The sequence below is a fragment of the Bombina bombina genome, chromosome 6, assembly GCF_027579735.1.
Source record: "Bombina bombina isolate aBomBom1 chromosome 6, aBomBom1.pri, whole genome shotgun sequence".
Taxonomy (NCBI): Eukaryota; Metazoa; Chordata; class Amphibia; order Anura; family Bombinatoridae; genus Bombina; species Bombina bombina.
Genome location: NC_069504.1, coordinates 1,061,868,990 through 1,061,882,841, shown reverse-complemented (window position 1 = coordinate 1,061,882,841; position 13,852 = coordinate 1,061,868,990). Strand labels below are relative to the sequence as shown.

Here is a 13,852-nt window from a genome sequence, read left to right as displayed (position 1 = left end):
AAGACTCCCACATTATTTGGCGCCGAAATGCTTTTGGCACCAAAAATGACGCCACATCCGGAACTCCGACACTTTTGGCGCAAAAAAAACGTCAAAATTGACGCAACTTCCGGCGACACGTATGACGCCGGAAACAGAAAAAAAAATTTGCACCAAAAAAGTCCGCGCCAAGAATGACGCAATAAAATGAAGCATTTTCAGCCCCCGCGAGCCTAACAGCCCACAGGAAAAAAGTCAAATTTTAAGGTAAGAAAAAATTGATTTATTCATATGCATTATCCCAAATATGAAACTGACTGTCTGAAATAAGGAACGTTGAACATCCTGAGTCAAGGCAAATAAATGTTTGAATACATATATTCAGAACTTTATAAAAAAGTGCCCAACCATAGCTTAGAGTGTCACAGAAAATAAGACTTACTTACCCCAGGACACTCATCTACAAGTTGTAGAAAGCCAAACCAGTACTGAAACGAAAATCAGTAGAGGTAATGGTATATATAAGAGTATATAGTCGATCTGAAAAGGGAGGTAAGAGATGAATCTCTACGACCGATAACAGAGAACCTATGAAATAGACCCTGTAGAAGGAGATCACTGCATTCAAATAGGCAATACTCTCCTCACATCCCTCTGACATTCACTGCACGCTGAGAGGAAAACCGGGCTCCAACCTGCTGCGGAGCGCATATCAACGTAGAATCTAGCACAAACTTACTTCACCACCTCCATAGGAGGCAAAGTTTGTAAAACTGATTTGTGGGTGTGGTGAGGGGTGTATTTATAGGCATTTTGAGGTTTGGGAAACTTTGCCCCTCCTGGTAGGAATGTATATCCCATACGTCACTAGCTCATGGACTCTTGCTAATTACATGAAAGAAATATCTTTCTGCCCCATGCAGTAGTGTGGAAAGTTGAACCTCCTTACTGATAGCAAAAACTTATAGCTGAACATGAAGAGATGCTTCTGTTCTGTTCCTTAAAAAGAACTTTCCACTAACTTTTGAAAAATGATTCTAATTGCTAGATTGACTTTTATACTGCTACTTCTCATCTTGCACATTTATGTTCAAAACATACTGTACTCTGAGGAACATCTTAGCTTATATAATTGCAGGAAGAGTACTCATGGGAAAAATTAAGTTAATCCCAATGAACACTCACCCTGCAATTATAGGACTAGATTTAGATTACATTTGATTTGCAAGCTTTACCAATGCTCTGTTCACATTTCCTACTCCATAGCCTTTAATGGAGTAGGAGGTGTAATGAGAGCATTGGTAAAGCTCACCAGTCAAATGTAATCTAGCCCATAGTGTTGTTCACCATGATTAAACAGTATTCTGTTCTATTTTTTACTGTATGGCACTTTTGGTTGGTTGCAATTTTATAATTGTTATTTATTGTTAATATATTTTATTGTAATATTTCTATTTCTAAACATGTTCTGTGATTTTTGTGACAAATAAAACCTGTTATTATTTCATAATGTCTTTTGAGTTACAGTCCTTCATAATTATAAAGAAGGAATCTTAAATAATTAGTCTGTATTGTGCTTGGTAAACTGTCACATGACATTAAAAAAAAGTATCGGTAATTGGTATCGGCGAGTATTTGAAAACAAGTATCGGTACTTGTACTCGGTCTTAAAAAAAAACATAATTTATGCTTACCTGATAAATTTATTTCTCTTGTAGTGTATCCAGTCCACGGATCATCCATTACTTATGGGATATTCTCCTTCCCAACAGGAAGTTGCAAGAGGATCACCCACAGCAGAGCTGCTATATAGCTCCTCCCCTAACTGCCATATCCAGTCATTCGACCGAAACAAACAGAGAAAGGAGAAACCCTAGGGTGCAGTGGTGACTGTAGTTTAATTAAAATTTAGACCTGCCTCAAAATGACAGGGCGGGCCGTGGACTGGATACACTACAAGAGAAATAAATTTATCAGGTAAGCATAAATTATGTTTTCTCTTGTTAAGTGTATCCAGTCCACGGATCATCCATTACTTATGGGATACCAATACCAAAGCTAAAGTACACGGATGATGGGAGGGACAAGGCAGGGATTAAGCGGAAGGAACCACTGCCTGAAGAACCTTTCTCCCAAAAACAGCCTCCGAAGAAGCAAAAGTATCAAATTTGTAAAATTTGGAAAAGGTGTGAAGCGAAGACCAAGTAGCGGCCTTGCAAATCTGTTCAACAAAGGCCTCATTTTTAAAGGCCCAGGTGGAAGCCACAGCTCTAGTAGAATGAGCTGTAATCCTTTCAGGGGGCTGCTGTCCAGCAGTCTCATAGGCCAGGCGTATTATGCTCCGAAGCCAAAAGGAAAGAGGTTGCCGAAGCTTTTTGACCTCTCCTCTGTCCAGAGTAAACCACCTTAGGTAAAAACCCAGGTTTGGTCCGCAGAACTACCTTATCTGCATGAAACATCAGATAGGGAGAATCACATTGTAAGGCAGATAGCTCAGAGACTCTCCGAGCCGAAGAAATAGCCAACAAAAAAAGAACTTTCCAGGATAAAACTTTAATATCAATGGAATGAAGGGGTTCAAACGGAGCTCCTTGAATTACTTTAAGAACCAAGTTTAAGCTCCAAGGGGGAGCAACAGGTTTAAACACAGGCTTAATTCTAACCAAAGCCTGACAAAATACCTGGACGTCTGGAACCTCTGCCAGACGCTTGTGCAAAAGGACAGAGCAAAAATCTGTCCCTTTAAGGAACTATCTGATAATCCTTTGTCCAAACCCTCTTGGAGAAAGGACAATATCCTAGGAATCCTAACCTTACTCCATGAGAAATTCTTGGATTCACACCAATAAAGATATTTACGCCATATCTTGTGGTAGATTTTCCTGGTGACAGGCTTTCGTGCCTGTATTAAGGAATCAATGACTGACTCGGAGAAGCCACGCTTTGATAGAATCACACGTTCAATCTCCATGCAGTCAGTCTCAGAGAAATCAGATTTTGGATGATTGAAAGGACCTTGTATTAGAAGGTCTTGTCTCAGAGGCAGAGTCCATGGTGGAAAGGATGACATGTCCACTAGGTCTGCATACCAGGTCCTGCGTGGCCACGCAGGCGCTATCAGAATCACCGATGCTCTCTCCTGTTTGATTTTGGCAATCAGTCGAGGGAGCAGAGGAAACGGTGGAAACACATAAGCCAGGTTGAAGAACCAAGGCGCTGCTAGAGCATCTATCAGCGTCGCTTCTGGGTCCCTGGACCTGGATCCGTAACAAGGAAGCTTGGCGTTCTGGCGAGACGCCATGAGATCCAACTCTGGTTTGCCCCAACGATGAATCAATTGAGCAAACACCTCCGGATGGAGTTCCCACTCCCCCGGATGAAAAGTCTGACTTAGAAAATCCGCCTCCCAGTTCTCTACGCCTGGGATATGGATCGCTGACAGGTGTCAAGAGTGAGTCTCTGCCCAGCGAATTATCTTGGAGACTTCTAACATCGCTAGGGAACTCCTGGTTCCCCCTTGATGGTTGATGTAAGCCACAGTCGTGATGTTGTCCGACTGAAATCTGATGAACCTCAGTGTTGCTAACTGAGGCCAAGCCAGAAGAGCATTGAATATTGCTCTTAACTCCAGAATATTTATTGGGAGGAGTTTCTCCTCCTGAGTCCACGATCCCTGAGCCTTCAGGGAGTTCCAGACTGCACCCCAACCTAGAAGGCTGGCATCTGTTACAATTGTCCAATCTGGCCTGCGAAATGACATACCCTTGGACATATGGACCCGAGATAGCCACCAGAGAAGAGAATCTCTTGTCTCTTGATCCAGATTTAGTAGAGGGGACAAATCTGAGTAATCCCCATTCCACTGACTTAGCATGCATAATTGCAGCGGTCTGAGATGCAGGCGCGCAAATGGCACTATGTCCATTGCCGCTACCATTAAGCCAATTACTTCCATGCACTGAGCCACTGACGGGTGTGGAATGGAATGAAGGACACAGCAAGCATATAGAAGTTTTGATAACCTGGACTCCGTCAGGTAAATTTTCATCTCTACTGAATCTATAAGAGTCCCTAGGAAGGAGACTCTTGTGAGTGGGGATAGAGAACTTTTCCTCGTTCACTTTCCACCCATGCGACCTCAGAAATGCCAGAACTATCTCTGCATGAGACTTGGCAATTTGAAAGCTTGACGCCTGTATCAGGATGTCGTCTAGATAAGGAGCCACCGCTATGCCTCGTGGTCTTAGAACCGCCAGAAGTGAACCCAGAACCTTTGTAAAAATTCTCGGGGCTGTAGCCAACCCAAAGGGAAGAGCTACAAATTGGTAATGCCTGTCTAGAAAGGCAAACCTTAGGAACCGATGATGATCTTTGTGAATCGGTGTGTGAAGGTAGACATCCTTTAAGTCCACTGTGGTCATGTACTGACTCTCTTGGATCATGGGTAGGATGGTCCGAATAGTTTCCATTTTGAATGATGGAACTCTGAGGAATTTGTATAAGATCTTTAGATCCAAAATTGGTCTGAAGGTTCCCTCTTTCTTGGGAACCACAAACAGATTTGAATAAAAACCCTGTCCTTGTTCCGTCCGCGGAACTGGATAGATCACTCCCATTACTAGGAGGTCTTGCACACAGCTTAGGAATGCCTCTTTATCTGGTTAAGGTGAAATCAATACATTTAGTACACATTCTCCTATGGGGCTCCACCATGGCTTTCAAACATATTGAACAAGTAGGTTCCTCTGTGTCAGACATGTTTAAACAGACTAGCAATGAGACTAGCAAGCTTGGAAAACACTTTAAAACAAGTTTACAAGCAATATAAAAAACGTTACTGCGCTTTTAAGAAACACAAATGTCAAAAATTTTAATAACAGTGAAAAAAGGCAGTTACACTAACAAAATTTTTACCGTGTATGTAACAAGTTAGCAGAGCATTGCACCCACTTGCAAATGGATGATTAACCCCTTAATACCAAAAACGGAATAATAAATGAGTGAGGTGGGAGGTGAATCTATAGGCATTTTGGAGGTTTGGGAAACTTTGCCCCCTCCTGGTAGGATTGTATATCCCATACGTCACTAGCCACTTACATGATATATATATATATACACACACACACATTCTGTATGGTTCAGACTGCTCACTAGCCTAGGAGGGTAACTTCCATAGTTCTGTTCGTGGATAGCGATACACTACGTAAGCGTAAAAAAAGAAAAAAACTATTTTTATTTAATAACAATGTTTTACATCTAATAATAACAACTTAGTTAAAAAACAAAGAAAAAATTATTATACTGAGATAAATAACTTGGGGGAAAAGAAAAGAAAGACCAATCCAAATTACTCCACCCAAATCAAGAGACATAAAAATTCCCTAACACATACAATAAGGTATTGTTCTCTGTGGTCTCACGGTCAGCATCTTTTCCTTGTTTACCATCCTCCAACAAAAAGCCTGCAAAATTTGAACCATTCACAAACTTGGCTGCCATGGAAACCACTGAAAGACACCTTCAATTAAAGGGGCATTAAACACTGAGATAGTAATATAAAACAACAAATCGTATATATAAAAACAAGTCTGCAATATGCTTTCATTACAGATTTTGTCTCCTTTCCTGTAATTCAATTATGATATTGTGAGCTTTTCAGTTCCTGTTAGAATAGGAAGTGCAGAACACATATTCCACACAGCCATTGGCTATACACTCTAGTGAACTATTTATAACTGTCCCTAAATGGCCACAGCAGAGAAGGTAACCTAAGTTACAACATGGCAACTCCCATTATTTTATAGACACTAAAACCTTTACACTTTGTCAATATTTAAGCAGGTAATGAAACTCTAAAAATTACATTACATGCTATTTATTCTCAAACTAATCTTTTCTTTGAACGCATCACTAGCATTTATTTAGTGTTTACTGTCCCTTTAAAGGCAAAGCTGCACCAAAAAAAGATTAAATCCTCTATTGTTATAGTGTGCATTTCCGTAGCTACACATACACAGAATTAATAAGGAAATTATTGCTAGATAACAAAAAAAAACTACATAAAAACAACTAATTACATGTTATATCTGGCTCATTATATATTTTATAACATTTAAACCTCTAAATGTCTGCCTGTTTCTAAGTCACTACAGAAAGCCTCTTATCACATGATTTTTTATTAGCTTTTCACAACAGGACACTGCTAACTCATATGTGCCATATAGATAACATTGTGCTCACGCCCGTGGAGTTGTGCATGACATAGCACTAATTGGCTAAAATGCAAGTCAATAGACAATAAATATCCATGTGATAAAGAAGCTGTCAGAAAAGGCTTAGTTACAAGGTAATCACAGAGGTAAAAATATATTAATATAACAGTGTTGGTTATGCAAAACTGGGGAATGGGTAATAAAGGGATTATCTATCTTTCTAAACAAAAACAATTTTGAAGTTACCCTTTAATTGTAAGTACAAATTATCCCATCTTCTCTCCTGTTCTTTGTTAATGTGTATGGTGATGCAACAGAGGATTCTATATTATTTTATAACAAAGCAACGAGATTCAGCACAAGCACATGGGATGGCATATTAGTCTGTAGCATAACATGTACTTAACAGCCACAAAAAAAGGACAATTGGAACGAGAGAATGTTAAAGCAGTAACATTGTGGGAAGATAAATATGATGATTACAGGACATGTTCGCATGTAAACAACCTGTCCGCCTGCAATCACCACTAGTGAGACTGAACCACGATGGAAATTTAACATTGCTCAAGAGCTTTATTGTGCAATGTTGTCTCTGCTATTGTGCAACCAACTGTATGACAGCTGGGCATGTCAATCACCCTGAACATGTGAGCTTCAAGGTGACTGATCCCGCCCACCTCTGAGGTGCCAGAGAGGCCAAAGAAGCTATTTCTGCTTCTTATATTTGTTGTTGTAGGCTAGCTCAAGCAAGCCTTCTCCTTATAGCCTCAAAAGCTGTGAATGTAGCTTAATAAATTTACCAAATGAGACCGTTTTACAACTACTCAAACAGGTATCATGGCAATAAACAAAGGAACAGAATGTGCAGTAATAGGAACAAGTGGAACCTTTATCTCTGCCTGGTATGCCAGAATAAAGGTTTACCTAAATAAAAGAAAACAAGGCCTTTGCTCCAAGACATCCTTCCTAGGACACCAGCAAAAACAGAGCATCAGTCTTTGTCATGATACATTCATGAGAAGTAGTTAATACATGGATTAGCTACCCATCAGAGGTGGTATGTCTCAGCATTGCCAGGGTTAATTTGAATTGTTCTTTCTTTGTGTAAAATCTGTGTGTGATAAGAATGCAGTGGTCCCCAACCATCCCCCATTCTCTTGGTACCTTGGTTTACTTGCATGGAATGCTTAATCGTAAATTATCACAAGGGCGGTGGTCTTGACAAGACAAAGGGAGGCCGAGTTATAATTGTATGTAACAGAAAACGTATTCAGAACTTGAAAGGCTAGTAAAAGGTACATTTTAATACATATAAAAATTTACAAATGGAAATCAGACGCATGGTCCATAGTCTTGAGAAAGGCCTAGTCTAGGCCGAAACGCGTTGGCATACTGGTGAGCTTGGTTTTAATTACCTATATTATATATCATATACAGTGTTGCACTATTTGTTTCTCTTTTGTTCCCTTTTAGGTATTTTATCGATGTATTTGTTTGTTATGGATCTTACCAAGGATTTTTAACGTCTTAATTAAGGATTTGTTTTCAATAGATCTTTAGTGCTTTTTAATATTATCACTGATTTTCTATTTTTGTCTTTTGATATTTTTGTCTTGATTTTTGACCTTTGTTTATCATTTGAATTCAAGTTTTCCACGTGGATTTTTTCACAAGTTATTTTTATTTTTATACACCTCACGGATTTACAATTTTTTAATTTAGCAGCTGAACCACAATAATTTGACCCACTCAACGTTTACATTCTACTATTATTGACTTCACGTTATATTTCTACACGTCACTTTGGAGGAAACACTACTGGATTCACTTACATATAACCGGTTGAACATTTGAAAAATTTTTATGTACGCCAATTTTTGTGAACACTATTTTTTGTGAATGCTATTTTTCTTTTTTGTGAATGCTATTTTTCTTTGTTGAAAGCTATTGTGTGCACTCAATCACTCACTTAGGTTGTTTATATTATTGAATGTACATGTCCTTCTAACTCCTCATCACTGGCTCACTAAGTCAGCGTCACATGCTATACTCTCCATTGGATATTTTTAGATATTTTTAGATTTGTTTATTATATATATATATATTTTTGTTGTCAGACATGGATCCATGCGTCTGATTGCCATTTGTAAATTTTTATATGTATTAAAATGTACCTTTTACTAGCCTTTTAAGCTTTTTAGCGCTTACTCTCTCCCCATTTTAACTTTTGTATTGTTAGCCTACTAGGAGGCTATATAGTTAGTAAGCTTAAGGCCCTGGGTGTAGCGCTCGGTCCACTTCTCCTGTTCTTATTCAGAACTTGCCTGGGACCAGAAGTAGTAAAACCTGAAGGAGGCTCTCACACAGACCTACTGAAGGCTTGATGATAAGTATAAGTTGAGTTTTATTGTGTCCCATTTTATTTTAAAGAATTTGCACATCTTGTTTTTTGTTATTTTTGTATGTTTTTATAATTTGGCACTGTGTAACCTTTATTTGTCTTTTGTTAAAGGGACACTGTACCCCAAAAAAATCTTTCGTGATTCAGATTGAGCATGAAATTTTAAGCAACTTTCTAATTTACTCCTATTATCAAATTTTCTTCATTCTCTTGGTATCTTTATTTGAAGTGCAAGAATGTAAGTTTAGATGCCGGCCCATTTTTGGTGAACAACCTGGGTTGTCCTTGCTGATTGGTGGATAAATTCATCCACCAATAAAAAAAGTGCTGTCCAGAGTACTGAAAACAAAAAAAAACTTAGATGCCTTCTTTTTCAAATAATGATAGCAAGAGAACAAAGAAAAATTGATAATAGGAGTAAATTAGAAAGTTTCTTAAAATTGCATGCTCTTTCTGAATTACAAAAGATAAAAATGTAGGTACAGTGTCCCTTTAATAAACATAGAAAATCTAATTATGTCTTTGGGCTCCAATATCTGAATTCTCACAATGTTGAAACAAGGTTAAAAGGCACGTTACCTAATTGTTAATGGTGTGAGTTATTGGGTTTCCAAACCACACTCTTATTCAAAATTCTTGGCGGAGTGGTGTAGGCAGGATTTGGGGGTTAATTTCCCCTTAGATCCTTTGTAGAGATAAAGTTTTTAGGGAACTAGATGCTGAGTGCTATTAACCCCTTCATGCCCACACCACCCCCATAGTGACGGCTGGATGGAAAGGTTTAATCGTCACAGTCTTGTGGTCAGTGGTATGATTACCTATTCACATAGAATAAGCCTCCTCATTAAATGTCTGAGAACTACCTTGATATTCATCTCCAGTACTCACCATCCTTGCAGTTCTTTCCATCATCCAAGAGACGCACGCCAGTGGGACAGGCACACTGATAAAATGGTTTCAAAGGAGACATCAGGCACAAATGAGAGCATCCTCCATTTCTTACAGCACAGGGATTGGTGGCTGTAAGTAAAAGAATAGCAATATTGTGAAAAAGCCTCCACAACATATAAAAAGAACAGCTCTATTATAAATGTAATAAAATAACCAAGAGAAATTTAAAGGGATGAATGAAAACCAAAATTAAAGTTTCACAATTCAGAACAATTTTTAAAACAAACAAAAAAAACTTTCTATTTTACTTTTTATTATGCAAAGACCTACAATAAATAAATGCAATGATATCAATAATAAACGTAATGCTGTTATTTAAAATCATATAATTTGATTCTTTTAAATAAATGTTTATGACAGATATAAAAGCCTACATATATATACTGCTGACCTGTGCAGTACAAAGGGACTGTAAATACTTGAGTTTGTAATATAAAATACTTAATTGTGCATAGAAAAACAACTCTGCAATGCACTTGATTATACAATGTATAAAAATAAATTTTGATGCAATTATTTTGCCCCTCTTTTCCTGTAATTTAGGTCTTAAAATTGAAAGCGCACTTTAGAAGTTTGAGAAGTCTAACCATGCAACATATCTGTATCTAGTTTGCATTCCTGTTTGTTTGTTTTTTTGCTGTTTTGTTAACACAATGGCAGTGAGAAACAGTCTCCAGACTCAAGTCTGGATTGGCACCTTCAAATAAAGGAACGTGGTGAGTGGAGTTTTACCATATAAAAAAATAGTAGCAAACAAGGTGCTAATGTGTTCTAGTAATACGCATATTCTGCTGCTATGTGAATCTATTGGAAAACTGCAAACAAAAATGTTTTAATTACAAGGTGCTTACAGTCCATTTAATGCTGTGCCAATGTTTAGTTCACCAACCAAGTTCAAAAGGGACATGGAAGTGGTACATGACATTCAGTCCTGTAATGTGATCAATGCTCTGAGTTTTTATAATTGAAAGTTTACTTTTTGATTAATAAAAATGCAAACTTAAAAATGTTGTACCAAAAAGCCATTATTAAATTACATCAGAGTCATAATGAATGTGTGCTCCTGGTTTCCGCAAGGTGGCCAGTTATCTAGGGGGAATAATGAAGCAGCTTTGTTCATGAGTGGAGCAGATTGGTTTCCAGGTAAAATCTCCTGCACGAATCATGGTTTCTTAGTCACGTGCTTAATAATATTTACAAAAGTGCTTCTTTTAATAGTTACCATAGCTTGAGTGCAAACAATGTGAGGTTAATAGGCACCTATGTATAGAGGGGGGGGGGGGAATTAAAATGACATGAGTGTGAGAGAGATGCTGCTGTTTACATAACTTTTCTACAACAAATGCATCCATAATTAAATTTTCAGTATAGATGGTGGTTAGAACATGCAAAAACAGTTTCTTCAAATGAAAAAATAAAAGGGAAAGTTGTTTGTAAACAATTTAATACACCCAGCAGGTAAAATGTATCATTGGCAAGACATTCAAGGGGAGAAAAAACAATACAGTACAATGTCCCTTTAAACTAGGAGAAAAGCAAGGCATTTTGCAGTTTAGAAAACTCTTCACTTACCATTTGGCTGCCTCAGCTGGCTGAACACATGAATGTCCATGGGAGAGAAGATATTTGAGTCAACTTCTCGACGATCCTCTCCTGTGTATTTGTTGCATGCAAGAATAGAGTGCGTATTCCAGTCAGTCCAGTAGATTGTGTCCCCAAACAAAGTCAAAGCGAAGGGATGAGGAAGAGAGTCTCTCACAACAGTCTGTCTGTGGATGACAAAAGATTTTTTTTGGTATGAATTTCCATATAGAGAATGTGCATAAACCTTTGTAACAAAAGAGCAGTAAGAATTAAATTTAACTATGGAGCAAAAACATAATTTATGCTTACCTGATAAATTTATTTCTCTTGTGGTGTATCCAGTCCACGGATCATCCATTACTTGCAGGATATTCTCCTTCCCAACAGGAAGTTGCAAGAGGATCACCCACAGCAGAGCTGCTATATAGCTCCTCCCCTAACTGCCATATCCAGTCATTCGACCGAAACAAGCCGAGAAAGGAGAAACCATAGGGTGCAGTGGTGACTGTAGTTTAAATTAAAATTTAGACCTCCCTTAAAAAGACAGGGCGGGCCGTGGACTGGATACACCACAAGAGAAATAAATTTATCAGGTAAGCATAAATTATGTTTTCTCTTGTAAGGTGTATCCAGTCCACGGATCATCCATTACTTGTGGAATACCAATACCAAAGCTAAAGTACACGGATGAAGGGAGGGACAAGGCAGGCTTAAATGGAAGGAACCACTGCCTGTAGAACCTTTCTCCCAAAAATAGCCTCCGAAGAAGCAAAAGTATCAAACTTGTAAAATTTTGAAAAGGTGTGAAGCGAAGACCAAGTCGCCGCCTTGCAAATCTGTTCAACAGAAGCCTCATTTTTAAAGGCCCAGGTGGAAGCCACAGCTCTAGTAGAATGAGCTGTAATCCTTTCAGGGGGCTGCTGTCCAGCAGTCTCATAGGCTAAGCGTATTACGCACTGAAGCCAAAAAGAAAGAGAGGTTGCCGAAGCTTTTTGACCTCTCCTCTGTCCAGAGTAAACAACAAACAGTGTAGATGTTTGGCGAAAATCTTTAGTAGCTTGTAAGTAAAACTTTAAAGCACGGACCACGTCCAGATTATGTAAAAGGCATTCCTTCTTTGAAGAAGGATTAGGACACAATGATAGAACAACAATCTCTTGATTGATATTCTTGTTAGAAACTACCTTAGGTAAAAACCCAGGTTTTCTACGCAGAACTACTTTATCTGAATGGAAAATCAGATAAGGAGAATCACATTGTAAGGCAGATAACTCAGAGACTCTCCGAGCCGAGGAAATAGCCATCAAAAACAGAACTTTCCAAGATAAAAGTTTGATATCAATGGAATGAAGGGGTTCAAACGGAACCCCTTGAAGAACTTTAAGAACCAAGTTTAAGCTCCATGGGTGAGCAACAGGTTTAAACACAGGCTTAATTCTAACCAAAGCCTGACAAAAAGCTTGAACGTCTGGAACTTCTGCCAGACGCTTGTGCAAAAGAATAGACAGAGCAGAAATCTGTCCCTTTAAAGAACTAGCTGATAATCCTTTTTCCAAACCCTTTTGGAGAAAGGACAATATCCTAGGAATCCTAACCTTACTCCATGAGTAATTCTTGGATTCACACCAATAAAGGTATTTACGCCATATCTTATGGTAGATTTTCCTGGTGACAGGCTTTCGTGCCTGTATAAGGGTATCAATAACTGACTCGGAGAAGCCACGCTTTGATAAAATCAAGCGTTCAATCACCCTGCAGTCAGTCTCAGAGAAATTAGATTTGGATGATTGAAAGGACCTTGTAGTAGAAGGTCTTGTCTCAGAGGCAGAGTCCATGGTGGAAAGGATGACATGTCCACTAGGTCTGCATACCAGGTCCTGTGTGGCTACGCAGGCGCTATCAAGATCACCGATGCTCTCTCCTGTTTGATTTTGGCAATCAGTCGGGGGAGCAGAGGAAACGGTGGAAACACATAAACCAGATTGAAGAACCAAGGCGCTGCTAGAGCATCTATCAGTGCCGCTTCTGGGTCCCTGGACCTGGATCCGTAACAAGGAAGCTTGGCATTCTGGCGAGACGCCATGAGATCCAGTTTTGGTTTGCCCCAACGATGAACCAATTGAGCAAACATCTCCGGATGGAGTTCCCACTCCCCCGGATGAAAAGTCTGACGACTTAGAAAATCCGCCTACCAGTTCTCTACACCTGGGATATGGATTGCTGATAGGTGGCAAGAGTGAGTATCTGCCCAGCGAATTATCTTGGAGACTTCTAACATCGCTAGGGAACTCCTGGTTCCCCCTTGATGGTTGATGTAAGCCACAGTCGTGATGTTGTCCGACTGAAATCTGATGAACCTCAGGGTTGCTAACTGAGGCCAAGCTAGAAGAGCATTGAATATTGCTCTTAACTCCAGAATATTTATTGGGAGGAGTTTCTCCTCCTGAGTCCACGCTCCCTGAGCCTTCAGGGAATTCCAGACTGCACCCCAACCTAGAAGGCTGGCATCTGTTGTTACAATTATCCAATCTGGCCTGCGAAAGGTCATACCTTTGGACAGATGGACCCGAGATAGCCACCAGAGAAGAGAATCTCTGGTCTCTTGATCCAGATTTAGCAGAGGGGACAAATCTGTGTAATCCCCATTCCATTGAATTGCAGCGGTCTGAGATGTAGTCTGAGATGTAGTCGCGCAAATGGCACTATGTCCATCGCCGCTACCATC

General features: G+C 39.2%; 1 protein-coding gene across 1 annotated transcript in view; it reads right to left on the bottom strand.

The window, feature by feature from the left end:
* Positions 1–13,852, bottom strand: part of LRP6 (LDL receptor related protein 6) — a 473,927-nt gene that overhangs the window by 281,597 nt on the left and 178,478 nt on the right. Inside the window, exons 4-5 of the mRNA XM_053718916.1 lie at positions 11,116–11,312; positions 9,481–9,612 (exon numbers count right to left, since the gene is read on the bottom strand). Of these exons, the coding sequence (XP_053574891.1) occupies positions 9,481–9,612; positions 11,116–11,312 (329 nt within the window). The remainder of the gene's footprint in view (positions 1–9,480; positions 9,613–11,115; positions 11,313–13,852) is intronic.